Source organism: Ammospiza nelsoni, chromosome Z (genome assembly GCF_027579445.1).
Source record: "Ammospiza nelsoni isolate bAmmNel1 chromosome Z, bAmmNel1.pri, whole genome shotgun sequence".
NCBI lineage: Eukaryota > Metazoa > Chordata > Aves > Passeriformes > Passerellidae > Ammospiza > Ammospiza nelsoni.
The window spans coordinates 88,024,408-88,043,704 of NC_080669.1; the positions used below are offsets into that span (position 1 = coordinate 88,024,408).

The 19,297-nt window shown below is 53.9% G+C and overlaps 1 protein-coding gene across 1 annotated transcript; it reads right to left on the bottom strand.

Moving 5' to 3' along the window:
• Positions 1-6,466: 6,466 nt before the first annotated feature.
• MEX3C (mex-3 RNA binding family member C) lies at positions 6,467-13,118 on the bottom strand. Its single transcript, XM_059493157.1, has 2 exons — positions 12,733-13,118; positions 6,467-9,004 (listed from the first exon to the last, which is right to left on the bottom strand). Exons 1-2 carry the CDS (start codon positions 13,058-13,060, stop codon positions 7,833-7,835), a joined length of 1,500 nt encoding a protein of 499 aa, XP_059349140.1. The 5' UTR covers positions 13,061-13,118; the 3' UTR covers positions 6,467-7,832.
• Between the last annotated feature and the right edge of the window lie 6,179 nt (positions 13,119-19,297).

Consider the following 19,297-nt stretch of genomic DNA (forward strand, 5'->3'; position numbering starts at 1 on the left):
AGCTGGGCTGAGCACGGAGCTGGGGCTGAGCGCAGGGCTGGGGCTGAGCACGGGGCTGGGGCTGAGTACGGAGCTGGGGCTGAGCACGGGGCTGGGGCTGAGCGCAGGGCTGGGGCTGAGCACGGAGCTGGGGCTGAGTACGGAGCTGGGGCTGAGCACGGGGCTGGGGCTGAGCACGGGGCTGGGGCTGAGCACGGAGCTGGGCTGAGCACGGAGCTGGGGCTGAGCACGGAGCTGGGGCTGAGCACGGGGCTGGGGCTGAGCACGGAGCTGGGGCTGAGCGCGGAGCTGGGGCTGAGCACGGAGCTGGGGCTGAGCGCGGAGCTGGGGCTGAGCACGGAGCTGGGGCTGAGCGCAGGGCTGGGGCTGAGCGCGGAGCTGGGCTGAGCACGGAGCTGGGTGAGCACGGGGCTGGGGCTGAGCGCGGAGCTGGGGCTGAGCGCGGAGCTGGGGCTGAGCGCGGAGCTGGGGCTGAGCGCGGAGCTGGGCTGAGCACGGAGCTGGGGCTGAGCACGGGGCTGGGGCTGAGCACGGAGCTGGGGCTGAGCGCAGGGCTGGGGCTGAGCGCGGAGCTGGGGCTGAGCACGGAGCTGGGGCTGAGCACGGAGCTGGGGCTGAGCGCGGAGCTGGGGCTGAGCGCGGAGCTGGGGCTGAGCGCGGAGCTGGGGCTGAGCGCGGAGCTGGGGCTGAGCGCGGAGCTGGGGCTGAGCGCAGGGCTGGGGCTGAGCGCGGAGCTGGGGCTGAGCGCAGGGCTGGGGCTGAGCGCGGAGCTGGGGCTGAGCGCGGAGCTGGGGCTGAGCACGGAGCTGGGGATGAGCGCAGGGCTGGGGCTGAGCGCAGGGCTGGGGCTGAGCGCGGAGCTGGGGCTGAGCGCGGAGCTGGGGCTGAGCGCGGAGCTGGGCTGAGCACGGAGCTGGGCTGAGCACGGAGCTGGGCTGAGCGCGGAGCTGGGGCTGAGCACGGAGCTGGGCTGAGCGCGGAGCTGGGGCTGAGCGCGGAGCTGGGGCTGAGCACGGGGCTGGGGCTGAGCACGGAGCTGGGGCTGAGCGCGGAGCTGGGCTGAGCACGGGGCTGGGTGAGCGCGGAGCTGGGCTGAGCACGGAGCTGGGTGAGCGCGGAGCTGGGGCTGAGCACGGAGCTGGGGATGAGGATGGAGCTGGGCTGAGCACGGAGCTGGGGCTGAGCACGGAGCTGGGTGAGCACGGAGCTGGGTGAGCGCGGGGCTGGGTGAGCACGGAGCTGGGGATGAGGATGGAGCTGGGCTGAGCACGGAGCTGGGGCTGAGCACGGAGCTGGGGCTGAGCACGGGGCTGGGTGAGCACGGAGCTGGGGCTGAGCGCGGAGCTGGGGCTGAGCACGGAGCTGGGGCTGAGCGCGGAGCTGGGGCTGAGCACGGGGCTGGGTGAGCACGGAGCTGGGCTGAGCACGGGGCTGGGTGAGCGCGGAGCTGGGCTGAGCACGGAGCTGGGTGAGCGCGGGGCTGGGTGAGCACGGAGCTGGGGATGAGGATGGAGCTGGGCTGAGCACGGAGCTGGGGCTGAGCACGGAGCTGGCTGAGGTGCCGCATGTCGCCGCCGGGACTGTGACCGCTCCCGAAAGGAGCCGCGCCGGGGCAGCGGGGGCAGCAATGGCCCACCGGGGCTGCGGGGCCGGGGCTGCGGGGCCGGGGGCGCTCCCGAGGGGCAGCTCCGCCCCACGGACGCACCGGGGCCGGGGAACCAGCTGGTGCCAAACGCGGGCAATGAGCCGCGGGCGATCGAAATCCGGCCGGAATAAAGCGCTGCCTCGCGGTTTGGGGTTTTGCAAATGTCTCTGTTTGTTTGCTTTTACTGAGGCGCGGTTGCGCTGCGGCAGAGCCGTGAGGATCCAGCAGCGCCCGCAGAGCCGTGCGGGCCGTGTCCTGTCCGGGCAGTCTGTCCTGTCCCGGTGTCACTGTCCGGGCAGTCTGTCCTGTCCCACTGCCCCGGCTCTGTGTCACCCGGCACTGGCCGTGTCCCCGGCTCAGTGTCACCCGGCACTGGCCATGTCCCCAGTTCTGTGTCCCCCGGGCCGTGGGACAGGTGACACTCCATGTCCTCGGTTCTGCCACCCGGCGGCTCTGGGGGCACCAGAGGGGCTGGAGTCCCCCAGGGCCACCGTGGCGTCACCCAGGGCCAGGGGCCACCCAGGGCAGGTGACGCTGTGGGGACACCGGGGCACCCTGCAGTGGCCAGGGCCAGGTCCTGTTCCAGTCCCGTTACCCAAGGGTGCCAGCCGGCCCTGGGGACACCCGGGGACACTGCCCAGCACTCTGGGGACATTCTGTGGTTTGGGGAGAGTGTGAAGGGCTTGGCCACGGGCAATGCAGTGACAGTGACGCTCACAGTGACACTCACAGTGACACAGTGACACAGTGACACTCACAGTGACAGTGACACTCACAGTGACACTCAGTGACACTCACAGTGACACAGTGACACTCACAGTGACACTCAGTGACACTCACACAGTCGCTCCGCAGTGCCATCCCGTGGCCCGGCACAGCCTGGCACGGCTCGGGGCAGGTTGGGCACCTGGGCACAGGGGTCAGTGGTGGCCGTGGCAGTGCTGGTGGCAGGGTGGCACTCGGTGCCCGTGGGGAGCTTTGCCAGGCTGAAAGCTGCTGTGGCTCTGTGCCTCTCCCAGGCCCTGCCAGGATCGCTGCGACCCACGAAATTCCCTGCAGGTCTGGGCCCGTTTGCTCCCTGCCCTGGCTGGGGCAGCCTGACCCGAACGCGGCGCCTCAGCCCCATCCCAGCCCCATCCCATCCCATCCCATCCCATCCCATCCCATCCCATCCCATCCCATCCCATCCCATCCCATCCCAGCCCCATCCCATCCCATCCCATCCCATCCCATCCCATCCCATCCCATCCCATCCCATCCCATCCCATCCCATCCCATCCCAGCCCCATCCCATCCCATCCCATCCCATCCCATCCCATCCCATCCCAGCCCCATCCCAGCCCCATCCCATCCCATCCCATCCCATCCCATCCCATCCCATCCCATCCCATCCCATCCCAGCCCCATCCCATCCCATCCCATCCCATCCCATCCCATCCCAGCCCCATCCCATCCCATCCCATCCCATCCCATCCCATCCCATCCCATCCCAGCCCCATCCCAGCCCCATCCCAGCCCCTGCCCTGCTTGGGCTCAGGGAGCGAAGTGCAGCCGGTGCAGCCCAAAGTGCAGCCAGGGCAGCTCTCCTTGGCAGCTTTGTTCTGCTCCACCTCCGCGTGGAGCTCATGGAGTCTGCCCCACCTGGAGGAGCCCCTGGAGCCATCCCTGAGCCATCCCTGAGCTGGCCTGGCCATCCCCGAGCCATCCCTGAGCCATCCCCGAGCCATCCCCGAGCCATCCCTGAGCCATCCCTGAGCTGGCCTGGCCATCCCTGAGCCATTCCTGAGCCATCCCTGAGCCATCCCCGAGCCATTCCCGAGCCATCCCCGAGCCATCCCTGAGCCATCCCCGAGCCATCCCCGAGCCATTCCCGAGCCATCCCTGAGCCATCCCTGAGCCATTCCTGAGCTGGCCTGGCCATCCCTGAGCCATCCCTGAGCCATTCCCGAGCCATCCCTGAGCCATTCCCGAGCCATCCCCGAGCCATCCCTGAGCTGGCCTGGCCATCCCCGAGCCATCCCTGAGCCATCCCTGAGCCATTCCCGAGCCATTCCCGAGCCATCCCTGAGCCATCCCCGAGCCATCCCTGAGCCATCCCTGAGCCATCCCTGAGCCATCCCTGAGCCATCCCTGAGCCATCCCCGAGCCATCCCTGAGCCATCCCCGAGCCATCCCTGAGCCATCCCTGAGCCATCCCTGAGCCATCCCCGAGCCATCCCTGAGCCATCCCCGAGCTGGCCTGGCCAAGGGAGGGGCCTCAGGGCCTCGGCACAGCCCGGGACAGCCGGGGACAGTCTGGGCAGCCGGGGACAGATCAGGACAGCCCGGGCCAGCCCGGGACGGCAGCGCAGCGCTCCAGCAGCTGCGGAAACGTCTGAGTTCATTAACGCTGAGTTTATTGACTCTTCCATAACAAAAACCCCAACTAATGTCGCTGTCCAGCAGAGCGGCGAGAGCCGGGCACGGGCACAGGCACAGAGCCGGGCACAGGCACAGAGCCGGGCACAGAGCCGGGCACAGAGCTGGGTACGGGCACAGGCACAGAGCCGGGCACAGAGCCGGGCACAGAGCCGGGCACAGAGCCGGGCACAGAGCCGGGCACAGGCACAGAGCTGGGTACGGGCACAGGCACATAGCCGGGCACAGAGCCAGGCACGGGCACAGGCACAGAGCCGGGCACGGGCACAGAGCCGGGCACAGAGCTGGGCACGGGCACAGGCACAGAGCCGGGCACAGGCACAGAGCCAGGCACAGAGCCAGGCACGGGCACAGGCACAGAGCCGGGCACAGGCACAGAGCCGGGCACAGAGCTGGGCACGGGCACAGGCACAGAGCCGGGCACAGAGCTGGGCACGGGCACAGGCACAGGCACAGAGCCGGGCACGGGCACAGAGCCGGGCACAGAGCCAGGCACAGGCACAGGCACAGAGCCGGGCACAGGCACAGAGCCGGGCACAGAGCCAGGCACGGGCACAGGCACAGAGCCGGGCACAGAGCCAGGCATGGGCACAGGCACAGGGCCGGGCACGGGCACAGAGCCGGGCACAGAGCTGGGCACGGGCACAGAGCCGGGCACAGAGCCGGGCACGGGCACAGGCACAGAGCCGGGCACAGGCACAGAGCCGGGCACGGGCACAGGCACAGAGCCGGGCACAGGCACAGAGCCGGGCACAGAGCTGGGCACAGGCACAGAGCCGGGCACAGGCACAGGCACAGGGCCGGGCACGGGCACGGGCACAGAGCCGGGCACAGGCACAGAGCCGGGCACAGAGCTGGGCACAGGCACAGAGCCGGGCACAGAGCTGGGCACGGGCACAGGCACAGAGCCGGGCACGGGCACAGAGCCGGGCACAGGCACAGAGCCGGGCACAGAGCTGGGCACGGGCACAGGCACAGAGCCGGGCACAGGCACAGAGCCGGGCACAGAGCTGGGCACGGGCACAGGCACAGAGCCGGGCACGGGCACAGAGCCGGGCACAGGCACAGGCACAGAGCCGGGCACGGGCACAGAGCCGGGCACAGGCACAGAGCCGGGCACGGGCACAGAGCCGGGCACGGGCACAGAGCCGGGCACGGGCACAGGCACAGAGCCGGGCACAGGCACAGAGCCGGGCACGGGCACAGGCACAGAGCCGGGCACGGGCACAGGCACAGAGCCGGGCACAGGCACAGAGCCGGGCACAGGCACAGAGCCGGGCACGGGCGCAGGCACAGAGCCGGGCACGGGCACAGAGCCGGGCACAGGCACAGAGCCGGGCACGGTCACAGGCACAGAGCCGGGCACAGGCACAGAGCCGGGCACAGAGCCGGGCACGGGCACAGGCACAGAGCCGGGCACGGGCACAGGCACAGAGCCGGGCACAGGCACAGAGCCGGGCACAGGCACAGAGCCGGGCACAGGCACAGGCACAGAGCCGGGCACGGGCACAGAGCCGGGCACGGTCACAGGCACAGAGCCCCTCACTGAGCCCCCAGACCCAAATCCCACACCCAGCACACACACACAGCTGATCACACACACACTCACACACACTCACACACACACTCACACACTCACATGAATGTCCAATCAATGAGACAAGGCTTCATTACGTAACATTTATTATCAGAAAAATAAATCTCTCATAGTTCTCTTTACAGCAAATATATAATAATAGATAATCTCAGTGCTTTGGCCGGGATCCGCTACAGGCCTTTGCCATAAAATATACGGATTCTGTAAATTTACCAAAATCGGGCCCGAAATCCCTGCAGGAACATAACAAAAATGTAGCAAAACCTGCAAACCCCAAAGCAGGCCGGACACTGCCCGGACACTGCTCGGACACTGCCCTGCTCGGACACTGCTCGGACACTGCCCTGCTCGGACACTGCCCGGACACTGCCCTGCCCGGACACTGCCCGGACACTGCCCTGCCCGGACACTGCCCTGCCCGGACACTGCCCGGACACTGCCCTGCCCGGACACTGCCCGGACACTGCCCTGCTCGGACACTGCCCTGCTCGGACACTGCCCGGACACTGCCCTGCTCGGACACTGCCCTGCCCGGACACTGCCCTGCCCGGACACTGCTCGGACACTGCCCTGCTCGGACACTGCCCGGACACTGCCCTGCTCGGACACTGCCCTGCCCGGACACTGCCCTGCCCGGACACTGCTCGGACACTGCTCGGACACTGCCTGTGCCCTCAGGGCAGCTCCCAGACTGGAATCACCCAATAAAAACCGTTTTCTGTAAACTCGTAATACGAAATGTAACTCGTCAAGTGGAAATAAAAAATAGACTTTTCTGCGTATTTACTAGTTCAACATAGGCGTAATTTCGTTTTTTCTTTTTTTTCTTTTTCTGTTATACTGAGAAAAAAAGCTTTGTCTTGGGAAAATAACGCTTCCAAAACAAAAATAGAAAAAATCCACCAGAACTCCGTTCTGTTTAATTTTTTTCCTTTCTTTTTTCCTTCCTTTTTATGTTTTGGTTTTTATCCTGTTCTGTTTGCTTTGTTTGTTGGTGTAACTCGTGCCAGCGCAGATTTGGGAACATTCTGGGGATGGAGAGCTGGACACATCCAGAGACTCCTTTCCTTTTTCTTCGTTAAACTCGTGATTGCAAAGACCTTTTGAAACGAACCAAACCGAGTGCAGGTGGCTGAGCGGCGAGCAGCCCCGCATTCCTTTCGCTCGCTGAAATAAACCACGGATCCACGGCGTGCGCAGAGGAGCAGGGACACGGCGACGCGGCACATCTGGATCTGCAGCTGGCTGGGAGGCGACGGGGAACAGCCTGGGGGGACACACGGAATGCCAGCGCCCTCACAGACCCTGGGCAGGGGCCTGGGACAGCTCCTCAGACAGCTCCTCCGCGGACAGGACACGCTGCCCAACACAGCCTGGCTGCTCCCGTGGGAATCACAAACCCTGAGGCCCTGCCCGGCCGCTCCAGGCCCTGCCCGTGACTCATCCCCGCTCCTGTCCCTGTCCCTGTCCCTGTCCCTGCCTGTGTCCCAGAATCACAGAAATTCAAGGCTGGAAGATCATCGAGTCCAACCCATGTTCTAACACCTCAACTAGATCATGGCACCAAGTGCCACATCCAGTCTTTTTAAACTCTTCGAGGGATGGTGACTCCACCACCTCCCTGGGTAGATGATTCCAGTGTTTGACCACTCTTTCTGTAAAATACTTCCTCCTTAATTCTAGCCTGCATCTCCCTTGGCGCAGCTTGGGACTGTGTCCTCTTGTTCTGTCTGTTGCTGCCCGGAGAAAGAGGCTGACCCCCAGCTCACCAGAGCCACCCTTCAGGAAGGTGAAGAGAGTGATGAGGTCACCCCTGAGTCTCCTTTTCTGCAGGCTGAACACCCCCAGCTCCCTCAGTCGCTCCTCATACGGTTTGTGTCCCCAGGGCCAGGGCAGGCGTTTGCAGCGCTGCAGGACGAGGCGCGGGTGGGAAGGCGTTTCCCAGACCGGCCGTGAGCACGGGCAGTGCAGAGAAGGCAGCATGGGAAGCGTGGGTGCTGACGGTGCCGCGGCCCCGTGGCAGGTGGCCCTGTGTGGGGCTGCCAGCACGGGGCCTGGTCACACAGGGCGCTCTGCACGCAGGGCCCACAGCCTCGGTGCTTCCAGCTGTGAGTAACGGAGAGCGCCCCCGGTGTGCCGCAGCCCCGCTGCCCGGCCTGGCACGGCGCGGGCTCAGCGGTGGATGTGGACGGCCTGGGTGACGGCGGCCTGGCACACGGGGCAGGCGGGCGCGTCGCTGGCGCAGAGCCGGCGGGCGCACGGCGGGCACAGCAGGCTGTGGCCGCAGGGCACGAGGGCGGCGCCGGCCTCGCCGTCCCAGCAGAGCGCGCAGCCGCGCCGGCGGCGGCACTCGGGGGGCGAGCTGGACGCGGAGCCGCCGGCGGACGAGGAGCAGCTGTTGGTGCCGGCGGAGAAGGCGGGGATGCAGAGGGGCAGCCCGGGCTGGGGGCTGCTGCGGGCCCGCCCGGCCGGCGGCTGCTCCAGGCCCTCGGGGAAGGCGGGCGACAGGCGGGGCGAGGGGGGCCGGCTGCCGCGGCGCGGGGCCCTGGCGCTGCCCACGGGCTCGCCGCCCGGGCCGGGCGGGGCGGCCGCGGGCTCCAACGGCGCCCAAACGGTCGGGGAGGGCGCGGGCAGGGGCTCGTAGGCGGGCGAGTCAAGCGGCAGCTCCTCGGCGCCCGCGGCCGGCAGCGCCTCCCCGACCCAGAAGGCGCCGGCGCCGAAGGGGCTGGCGGGGCTGAAGTCGGCCAGGCGGCCGCCGCCCAGGCAGGAGTCGGTGGAGGCGCTGCCCAGGGAGCTGGAGCTGCCGTTGCGGTAGCTGGAGCCCATGGCGGGGCGGGCGCGGGGCCAGGCGGGGCCGCCCTCGAAGCCGACGTCGGTGCCGTTGTCGCGGAAGTCGCCGCGGCGGCCGAGCCGCAGGAAGGCGCCGGTGCGCAGGGCGATGTGCAGCTCGATCTCCTCGCGCGCCCGGTCCACGTTCTCGGGCACGCCCGTCACCTCGAACACGGGCTCCCTGTCGCGGCCGGGCGTCACGATGTACGTGTGCGTCTGCCGCTGGATGCGCTTGATGGTGGCGCCCCTGGGGCCCACCACCAGCCCCACCACGCGGTACGGCACCCGCACCCGCACCGTGGTGTGCCCCGGCAGCGCGGGCACGCGGCACGGCCCCGCCGCCCGGCCGCGCGACGCCCGGATCGCCGAGAAGTGCTCGGCCGCCGACAGGATCTCGCGCTTGGCCACGGCCACGTCCTCGCGGCGCCCCGTCACCACGAACACCGGCTCCTCGCCGCGCACCGGCGTCTTGATGTACGTGTTGGTCTTGGTCCGCAGCGCCTTGATCCTGCAGCCTGCGCGGGGAACACCACGGGTTGGTTGGTTGGTGGGCGGCCCTTGGGCAGAGCGCTACCACCCACCCCGCCCCGCTCCCTGCCTGCCTTGTGACACCCTGCCCACCCTGTGACACCCGCCCAGAGCCCCAGCCTGCCGCGGGGAGCCAGAGGCGCTGCCCCATCCCAGCCGGGCACAGCTCGGTGCCAGCGGGCAGCTGCAGCTCAGCACGGCTCCAGCAGCACCGCCCCAGCGCCAGCCCCGAGTGCCAGCCGTGCTCCCCAGCGTCCCACAGAGATTCCCAAATTCCCACCTGCCCTGACCGGGTGTCCCCCAGCTGTCTGCACGGCGCTGAGGAGCTCACACACACACACGCACACGCAGAGCTCTGCTGACACACCAGCCCTGCGCCCTCGGCCACAAACACTTCCCGCAGGGAGCAGGGCCGGCAGCACAGCCCTGCGCCACAGACAGAGCCGCTGTGGGTCACTGAGAACTCCTGTCTGCCTCCCGGCACACACAGACTCACACACGTACACAGTGACACAATCCCTCACTGCACTCACACACACACAGAGTGACAGAATCATTCATTACACACACACACACACAGAGTGGCAGAATCCCTCACTGCACACACACACACGCACACACACACACACACGCACACACAGAGAGTGACACAATCCTTCATTACACACACACTCACACACACACAGTGACAATCCCTCACTGCACTCACACACACACAGAGTGACAGAATCATTCATTACACACACACACACACAGAGTGGCAGAATCCCTCACTGCACTCACACACACACACAGAGTGACAGAATCATTCATTACACACACACACACAGAGTGACAGAATCCCTCACTGCACACACACACACACAGAGTGACAGAATCATTCATTACACACACACACACACAGAGTGACAGAATCCCTCACTGCACACACACACACACAGAGTGACAGAATCATTCATTACACACACACACACACAGAGTGACAGAATCCCTCACTGCACACACGCACACACACACGCACACACACACACAGAGTGACACAATCCTTCATTACACACACACTCACACACACAGTGACAATCCCTCACTGCACTCACACACACACAGAGTGACAGAATCCCTCACTGCACACACACACACACACACGCACACACACACAGAGTGACACAATCCTTCATTACACACACACTCACACACACACAGTGACAGAATCCCTCACTGCACTCACACACACACAGAGTGACAGAATCATTCATTACACACACACACACAGTGACAGAATCCCTCACTGCACACACACACACACACACGCACACACACACACAGAGTGACACAATCCTTCATTACACACACACTCACACACAGAGTGGCAGAATCCCTCACTGCACACACACACACACAGAGTGACACAATCCTTCATTACACACACACACACAGTGACAATCCCTCACTGCACTCACACACACACAGAGTGACAGAATCATTCATTACACACACACACACACAGAGTGACAGAATCCCTCACTGCACACACACACACACACACGCACACACACACACAGAGTGACACAATCCTTCATTACACACACACTCACACACACAGTGACAATCCCTCACTGCACACACACAGAGTGACACAATCCTTCATTACACACACACACACACACACACACACACACACACACACACACAGAGTGACAGAATCCCTCACTGCACACACACACACACGCACACACACACACAGAGTGACACAATCCTTCATTACACACACACTCACACACACAGTGACAATCCCTCACTGCACACACACACAGAGTGACACAATCATTCATTACACACACACACACACACACACACACAGAGTGACAGAATCCCTCACTGCACACACACACACACGCACACACACACACACAGAGTGACACAATCCTTCATTACACACACACTCACACACACAGTGACAATCCCTCACTGCACACACACACACAGAGTGACACAATCATTCATTACACACACACACACACACACACACACACACACACACACACACACACAGTGACAGAATCCCTCACTGCACACACACACGCACACACACACACAGAGTGACACAATCCTTCATTACACACACACTCACACATACTGACACAATCCCATGCTGCACGCCACGCTCAGCACCCGTTAGCCCAGGCTCCCCAACACCTCCCACAGTTCCCAGACGAGGTTTACCCTGCATCCCGTGGGATCTCGGCAGTCCGTGCACAGCGGAACGCCCCCACCCGCCTGCTCTGCCGTTCCCCCATTCCCAAGCCGCTCCTGGCCTTTCCCTCCCGTGGGCGGGCCCGCTCAGCTCCCGCGGGGCCGGAGCGCACCGGGGCCGGCCCAAGCCCAGGCCCAGGCCCAGCCCCAGCCCGAAGCAGCCCCGCAGTTTGTCTGTGCATTCCCGTCCGTCTGTCCTGCCCGGGCCGACACCGAGCGCCAAGCGCTGCCCTTCACAGCCGGCGCTGAGAGCAAAGCCGGGAGTCTGTGTTCACAAACTGCCCTCACTCCTCCACATCCTGCCGCCGTGCTGGCTTACACACCAATGCACACTCTGAGTCTGTCCTCTCCTCAGAACAGTGAGAGCTTTCAAAGTTTAATTTTTTTTGGTGTTTAGTATCAGTTTTTGGGCAGGGGAATGCTTTGTCTGTTAAACAAACAGATTTTTCCACTTTTCTCCAAGGAAATCTTTTCCCCAACCACCTGAACCTGCTTTTCTAGAGGGAGTTTCCTCCAAAATCTGCCTGAAAACCAGGACAAATGGATTTTTGCCCTCTGGTAAATATATTTCTGCCCCTAAATCGAACTTTTCTTCTTCAAAACCCCACCTTGGTGCATCTAAACCTGGCCTTTCTGCCGCTAAAATGGCGGGAAGGGGTGAAGGGGATCCCAGCCCTCAGGATGTGGGGGGACAGATGTGGAGATGAAGATGAAGGCCCCACCCCAGGGTGTGAGGGGGACCCCAAAATGGGAGGAAGGGGTGAAGGAGGTCAGGATCATCATGAGGTGAAGAAGACAGGACAGGAGGGTTCCCAAAATGGGGGGAAGCTCCCCATGGCAGGAGGAAGAGGAAGAGGAGGCTCCCTCACTGGGAGGGGACACAGGAAGTTGTGAGGGGTTCCCAAAATGGCGGGAAGAGTTGAAACAGGTGAGGACCCTCAGATGGTGAAGATGAAGGTCCCACCATGGGGTGTGAGGGAACCCCAAAATGGCGGGAAGAGGAGAAGGGGGTCAGGATCCTCAGGGGGTGAAGATGAAGGTCCCACCACGGGTATGAGGAGACAGGAGGGTCCCCAAAGTTTGCGGCAGGAGGAAGAGGAAGAGGAGGCTCCCTCACTGGGAGGGGACACAGGAAGTTGGGAGGGGGTTACCAAAATGGCTGGAAGAGGAGAAGGGGGTCAGGACCCTCAGGTGATGAAGATGAAGGTCCCATCTCGGTTTTGAGGGGACAGGAGGGTCCCTAAAATGGCAGTACGAGAAGAACTGGTCAGGACCCTCATGAGGTGACGATGAGGGAACACGGGGGTCCCCAAAGTTTGCGGCAGGAGGAAGAGGAAGAGGAGGCTCCCTCACTGGGAGGGGACACAGGAAGTTGGGAGGGGGTCCCCAAAATGGCGGGAAGAGTTGAAGCAGCATCCATCCCTCAATCTCCTCAGGGCCGCCATTGCTTCCCCTCACTCACCCTGACGCCCCACGATCTCGGCCACATGCTCGGAGCTGGGCACGGCCACGCACTCGGTGGTGTTGACGCTTCTCCTCCTCAACAGCGCCATTTGTTCCCCTCCCTCAGCTCCGCCATCACTGTAGGCCTGAGCCAGCATGGCCGCCATCATTCCCCGGCCTCCCGTAACATCCAAACCCCGCGGTAACAACAACAAGGCGGCGGCTTCATCCTCCTCATCCTCCCTCAGCTCCGCCTCGCCGCCATCATCATCATCATCGTCATCGTCATGGAGGAGCAGCAGCGAGGCCTCGGCGCTGTCGGTGGCGTTGGCGGCTCCGCTCGGCATGGCGGCCACGGCTAGGGGAGCGGAGCCGCCATGGCCGGGGATCAGCGCGGCGCGGCCATGGCGGCGGAAGCGGAGGGGGGAAGGAGAAACGGGATTGGTTGAAATTTGGAGGGGGTGGTGTTTAGGGATGATTGATAGGGCACGCCCCGCATTTTGTACTGTTTCATTGGTTAATTAAAATAATTGAGCTGTCAATCACTCATAAACCGCGCCCCCACTCTCTTCTCTCTGATTGCCTGCGCTTACAAAGAGGCGGAGCCTCCGAGTGATTGACAGGTGAGGCGTGAGGGAGAAGGATTTTATTTTAATTTTAATCAAATTTCTGGGATTTTTTGGGGCACTTTTTTTATTTTTGGGGATTTTTTTGTGGATTTTTTCTGGAAATTTTGGGGATTTTTTGGGATTTTTTTTCTGGGATTTTTTGGGAAATTTTCTGGGATTTTTTTGGGATTTTTTGGGATGTTTTTGGGACATTAAAAGAGATTTTTTGGGGGATTTTTTCTGAGATTTTTTGAAAATTTTGGGGATTTTTAAAAAATTTTTCTGAGATTTTTTGGGGAATATTTTTGGAAATTTTGGGAGATTTTTTGGGGACTTTTTGGGGATTTTTGGGACTTTTTGAGGATATTTTTGGGATATTTTTGGGATTTTTTTGGAAATTTTAAAGTGAAGTTTTGGGGATTTTGGGGATTTTTCTGGGATTTTTCAGGGAATATTTGGGAATTTTTGGGGATTTTTTTTTTTTCTGGGATTTTTTAAGGATTATTTTTTTATTGTTTTGGGATCTTTCTGAGATATTTTTTGGGATTTTTTGAGAATTTTTTTGGGATTTTTTTGGGTTTTTTGGGGGGGATTTTTTAGAGATTTTACTGAGATTTTCTGGGATTTTTTGGGATTTTTCTGGGATTTTTTGGGGGGGATTTTTTGGGGGGGGTTTTCTGGGAAATTTAAAATTTTTTTCCCCAAAAATTCCAAAGATAAATCACAAAAATTCCCCAAAAAATTCCCCCAAAATTCCCCAAAAATCCTAAAAAAATTCAAAAAAAATCCCAAAAAATCCTGAAAAAAATCCCAAAAAATTCCCCAAAAAATCCTAAAAAAATCCCCCAAAAATTCCCAAAAATTCCCAAAAAATTCCCCAAAAATCTTTTAAAAATTCCCAAAAAGTTCCCAAAAAATCCTAAAAAAAATCCCAAAAAATCCCAAAAAATTCCCAAAAAATTCCCCAAAAAATCTCAAAAAATCCTAAAAAAATACCAAAAAATTATCAAAAAATTCCCAAAAAATCCTGAAAAAATTCCCCAAAAATTCGCAAAAAATTCGCAAAAAAATTCCCCAAAAATTCCAAAAACAAATCACAAAAATTCCCGAAAAAATTCCCACAAAATTCCCTAAAAATCCCTCCAAAATTCCAAAAAAATTCTAGAAATTATCCTAAAAAAAATTCCCAAAAAATCCTAAAAAACTCCCCAAAAAATTGCCAAAAAATTACCAAAAATTCCAAAAAATTCCCCCCAAAAAATCCTAAAACTACTCAAAAAATTTCCAAAAAAGTTCCAAAAAAATTCCTAAAAAAAACCAAAAAATCCCCCAAAAATTCCCAAAAAATCCCCAATAAATCCCTCAAAAAATTCCCAAAAAATAAAAAAAAAAAAAATCCAAAAAATTCCAGAAAAAAATTCCCAAAAATTCCCAAAAAATCCTAAAAAAATTCCCCAAAAATCCAAAAAATCCTAAAAAAGTTCAAAAAAATCCCCAAAAATTCCCAAAAAATCCTAAAAAATTCCAAAAAAATTCCCCAAAAATTCGCCATAAATTTGCAAAAAAATTCCCCAAAAATTCCAAAGATAAATCACAAAAATTCCCCAAAAAAGTCCCACAAAATTCCTCAAAAATCCCCTAAAAATTCAAAAAAAATCCTAAAAAATACCAAAAAAATCCCCAAAAAATCCCAAAAAATCCGAAAAAAATTTCCCCAAAATATCCTTAAAAAATCCTTTAAAAATTGCTCCCTAAAAATTCCCCAAAAATTCAAAAAAAACCAGCAAAAAATTCCCAAAAAATCCTAAAAATATTCCCCAAAAATTCCTTTAAAAATCCTAAAAATTCAAAAAATTTCCAAAAAAATCCTGAAAAATATCCCAAAAAATTCCCAAAAAATCCTAAAAAAATTCCAAATTCCAAAAATATTCCCCAAAAAATCCTAAAAAAAATCCCCCAAAAATTCCCAAAAATTCCCAAAAAATTCCCAAAAAATTCCCAAAAATTCTTTTAAAAATTCCCAAAAAGTTCCCAAAAAATCCTAAAAAAAAATCCGAAAAAATCCCAAAAAATCCTAAAAAATTCCCAAAAAATCCAAAAAAATTCCCCAAAAATTTCCAAAAAAATCCTAAAAAAATTAAAAAAAATTCCCAGAAATTCCACAAAAATTCCAAAAAAATCCTAAAAAAATAAAAAAAAAATCCCCCAAAATACCCAAAAATTCCTAAAAAAATCCCCAAAAAATTCCCCAAAAAGTTCTCAAAAAAATCCTAAAAAATTCCAAACAAATTCCCAGAAATACCCCCAAAATTAAAAAAAAAATCTAAAAATTATCCTAAAAAAATTCCCAAAAAATCCCAAATAATTCCCCAAAAATTTCCCAAAAAATCCTAAAAAAATTCCAAAAAAATTCCCAAAAATTCCCCCAAAATTCCAAAAAATCCTAAAAAAAATCCAAAAATATTCCCCCAAAATACCCAAAAATTCCTACAAAAATTCCCCCAAAAATCCCCAAAAAATCCTAAAAAATCCCCAAGAATTCCCAAAAAATCCTAAAAAAATTCCAAAAAAATTCCAAAAAATTTCCCCAAAATTCCAAACAATCCTAAACAAAATCCAAAAAAATTCCCCCAAAATACCCAAAAAATCCTAAAAAAAATCCCAAAAAATTCCCCAAAAAATTCTCAAAAAAATCCTAAAAAATTCCCAAAAAATTCCATAAAAAATTCCTAAAAAATTCCAAAAAAATCCCCAAAAAATAAAAAAAATCCCAGAAAAATCCCCCCAAAAATCCCAGAAAAATCCTAAAACATCCCTCAAAAAATCCCAAAAAAATCCCCAAAAAATCCCCCAAAAATCCCCAAAAAATAAAAAAAAAATCCCAGAAAAATCCCCCCCAAAAATCCCAGAAAAATCCTAAAAAATCCCCAAAAAATCCCCCCCCCAAAAAAAAAAAATCCCCCCCAAAAAAAAAAAAACCCAGAAAAATCCCCCCAAAAATCCCAGAAAAATCCTAAAAAATCCCAGAAAAATCCCCAAAAATTCCCCAAAATTCCATAAAAAAATTCCTAAAAAATTCCAAAAAAAATCCAAAAAAATCCTAAAAAATCCCTCAAAAAATCCCCAAAAAATAAAAAAAAATCCCAGAAAAATCCCCCAAAAATCCAAGAAAAATCCTAAAAAAATCCCAGAAAAATCCTAAAAAAATCCCTCAAAAAATCCCCAAAAAATCCCCCAAAAATCAAAAAAAAAAATCCCAGAAAAATCCCCCCAAAAAATCCCAGAAAAATCCTAAAAAATCCCTCAAAAAATCCCCAAAAAATCCCCAAAAAATAAAAAAAAAATCCGAGAAAAATTTCCCAAAAAATCCCAGAAAAATCCTCAAAAAATCCCCCCGAAATCCCCCAGAAATAAAAAAAAATCCCAGAAAAATCCCCCAAAAAATCCCAGAAAAATCCCCAAAAAATCCCTCAAAAATCCCCCAAAAATTCCATTAAAAAATTCCTAAAAAAATTCCAAAAAAATCCCAAAAAATCCCAAAAAATCCCCCAAAAAATAAAAATAAAACCCCAATCCTCCAAACAAGGGGCGGGGCTTCAGCGTGATTGACAGGTGAGGCGTGAGGGTGAAGGAAGCGCGTTCTGATTGGCTAATAAAAAAAAAAGGGGGCGGGGCCTCAGAATGATTGACAGGTGAGCCGTGAGGGAGAAGGAAGCGCGTTCTGATTGGCTACTCCAAAAAGGGGGCGTGGCCTCAGAATGATTGACAGGTGAGCCGTGAGGGAGAAGGATTTTTTGGGATTTTTTGGGGATTTTTAAAGTGAATTTTTGGGGATTTTTCGGGGATTTTTTTTGGGAATTTTTCTGGGATTTTTTCGGGATTTTTCGGGGAATATTTGGGAATTTTTGGGAATTTCTTTGGGATTTTTTTGGCATTTTTTGAGAATTTTTTGGGAATTTTTTTGGGATTTTTTGGGGATTTTTTGGGATTTTTTTGGGATTTTTTTTGAGATTTTACTGAGATTTTTTGGGGATTTTTTTGGGAAATTTATCCCAAAAAATCAAACAAGGGGCGGGGCTCAGCGTGATTGACAGGTGAGGCGTGAGGGAGAAGGAAGCGCGTTCTGATTGGCTAATCAAAAAAAAAAAGGGGGCGGGGCCTCGGAATGATTGACAGGTGAGCCGTGAGGGAGAAGGATTTTTTGGAATTTTTTTGGGATTTTTAAAGTGAATTTTTGGGGATTTTTCTGGGATTTTTTTTGGGAATTTTTCTGGGATTTTTTCGGGATTTTTCGGGGAATATTTGGGAATTTTTGGGAATTTTTGGGGGATTTTTTTGGGGGTTTTTTGGGATTTTTTGTGATTTTTTTTTAATTTTTTTGGAGATTTTACTGGGATTTTTTGGGGGTTTTTTGGGAAATTTTGGGGATTTTGATTTCAATTTTTTGGGGATTTTTTGGGAAATTCTTGGGGATTTTTATTTCAATTTTCTGAGACTTTTTGGGGATTTTTCTGGGATTTTTCTGGGATTTTTTGGGGGGGTTTTTCTGGGAAATTTAAATTTTTTTTTTTTATTTTTTAGGGCGTTTTGGGGCCATTTTTGGTGAGGAAAAAATGGGGAAAAATTCCCGATTTTTTTTCTCCTTTTTTTGGATCCATCCCAAAATCACCCAAAAAATCCCCCAAAAATCCCCAAAAAATAAAAAAAAATCCCTGAAAAATCCCCCAAAAATCCCAGAAAAATCCCCCAAAAATCCCAGAAAAATCCCCCAAAAATTCCATAAAAAAATTCCTAAAAAAATTCCAAAAAAATCCCAAAAAATCCCAAAAAATTCCCAAAAAAATAAAAATAAAACCCCAATGCTCCAGACAAGGGGCGGGGCTTCAGCGTGATTGACAGGTGAGGCGTGAGGGAGAAGGAAGCGCGTTCTGATTGGCTAATCCAAAAAAGGGGCGGGGCCTCGGAATGATTGACAGGTGAGCCGTGAGGGAGAAGGATTTTTTGGGATTTTTTTGGGATTTTTAAAGTGAATTTTTGGGATTTTTCAGGGATTTTTTTTGGGAATTTTTCTGGGATTTTTTCGGGATTTTTCGGGGAATATTTGGGATTTTTTGGGAAATTTTTGGGGATTTTTTGGGGTTTTTTGGGATTTTTTGGGATTTTTTTGGGATTTTTTTGGAGATTTTACTGAGATTTTTTGGGAAATTTTGGGGATTTTTATTCCAATTTTTTGGGGATTTTTTGGGAAATTCTTGGGGATTTTTATTCCAATTTTCTGGGATTTTTTTGGGATTTTTCTGGGATTTTTCTGGGATTTTTTGGGGGGGTTTTTCTGGGAAATTTAAAAAATTTTTTTGGATTTTTTTTAGGGCATTTTGGGTGAGGAAAAAATGGGGAAAAATTCCCGATTTTTTTTCTCCTTTTTTTGGATCCATCCCAAAATCGAGGAATTCCCGCTGGGATTCCCCAAACGTGGCATAAATTTACATAAATTTACATAAATTTGCATAAATTTGCATAATTTTGCATAAATTTGTATAATGAATAAAAGCGGGGAAATGGGGAAAAAATTAAAAATAAATGGAATAAAATTGGAGAGAAGTGGGGAGAAACTTGGAATAAAATTGGGGGAAAATGGGAGAAAAAAATTGAAATTAAATGGGGAAAAAATGGGGATAAAATTGGAATAAAAACGGGGGAAAATTGGGGAAAAATTGGGAAAAAATTGAGAAAAAAATGGGAAAAATTGGGAAAAAATTTGGATTAAAATGGGAATAAAATGCGGAAAAATTGGGAAAAAATGTGGAAAAAATTGGGAATAAAATGGAGAAAAATTATGGAAAAATTAGGGAAAAATTTGGGAAAAATTGAGAATTAAATGGGGAAAAATTTGGAATAAAATGGAGAAAAAATGGATAAAAATGGGAATAAATTGAGGAAAAATTGAGAAAAAAATGGGAAAAAATTGGGAAAAAA

Bases quoted from the DNA above. Each gene is read 5' to 3' on its own strand.
- MEX3C (XM_059493157.1), bottom strand. From the start codon at position 13,060: ATGCCGAGCGGAGCCGCCAACGCCACCGACAGCGCCGAGGCCTCGCTG. The intron at 9,005-12,732 runs GTGAGTGAGGGG...TTCCCCGCGCAG, and splicing joins CGAGATCGTGGGGCGTCAGG to GCTGCAGGATCAAGGCGCTG.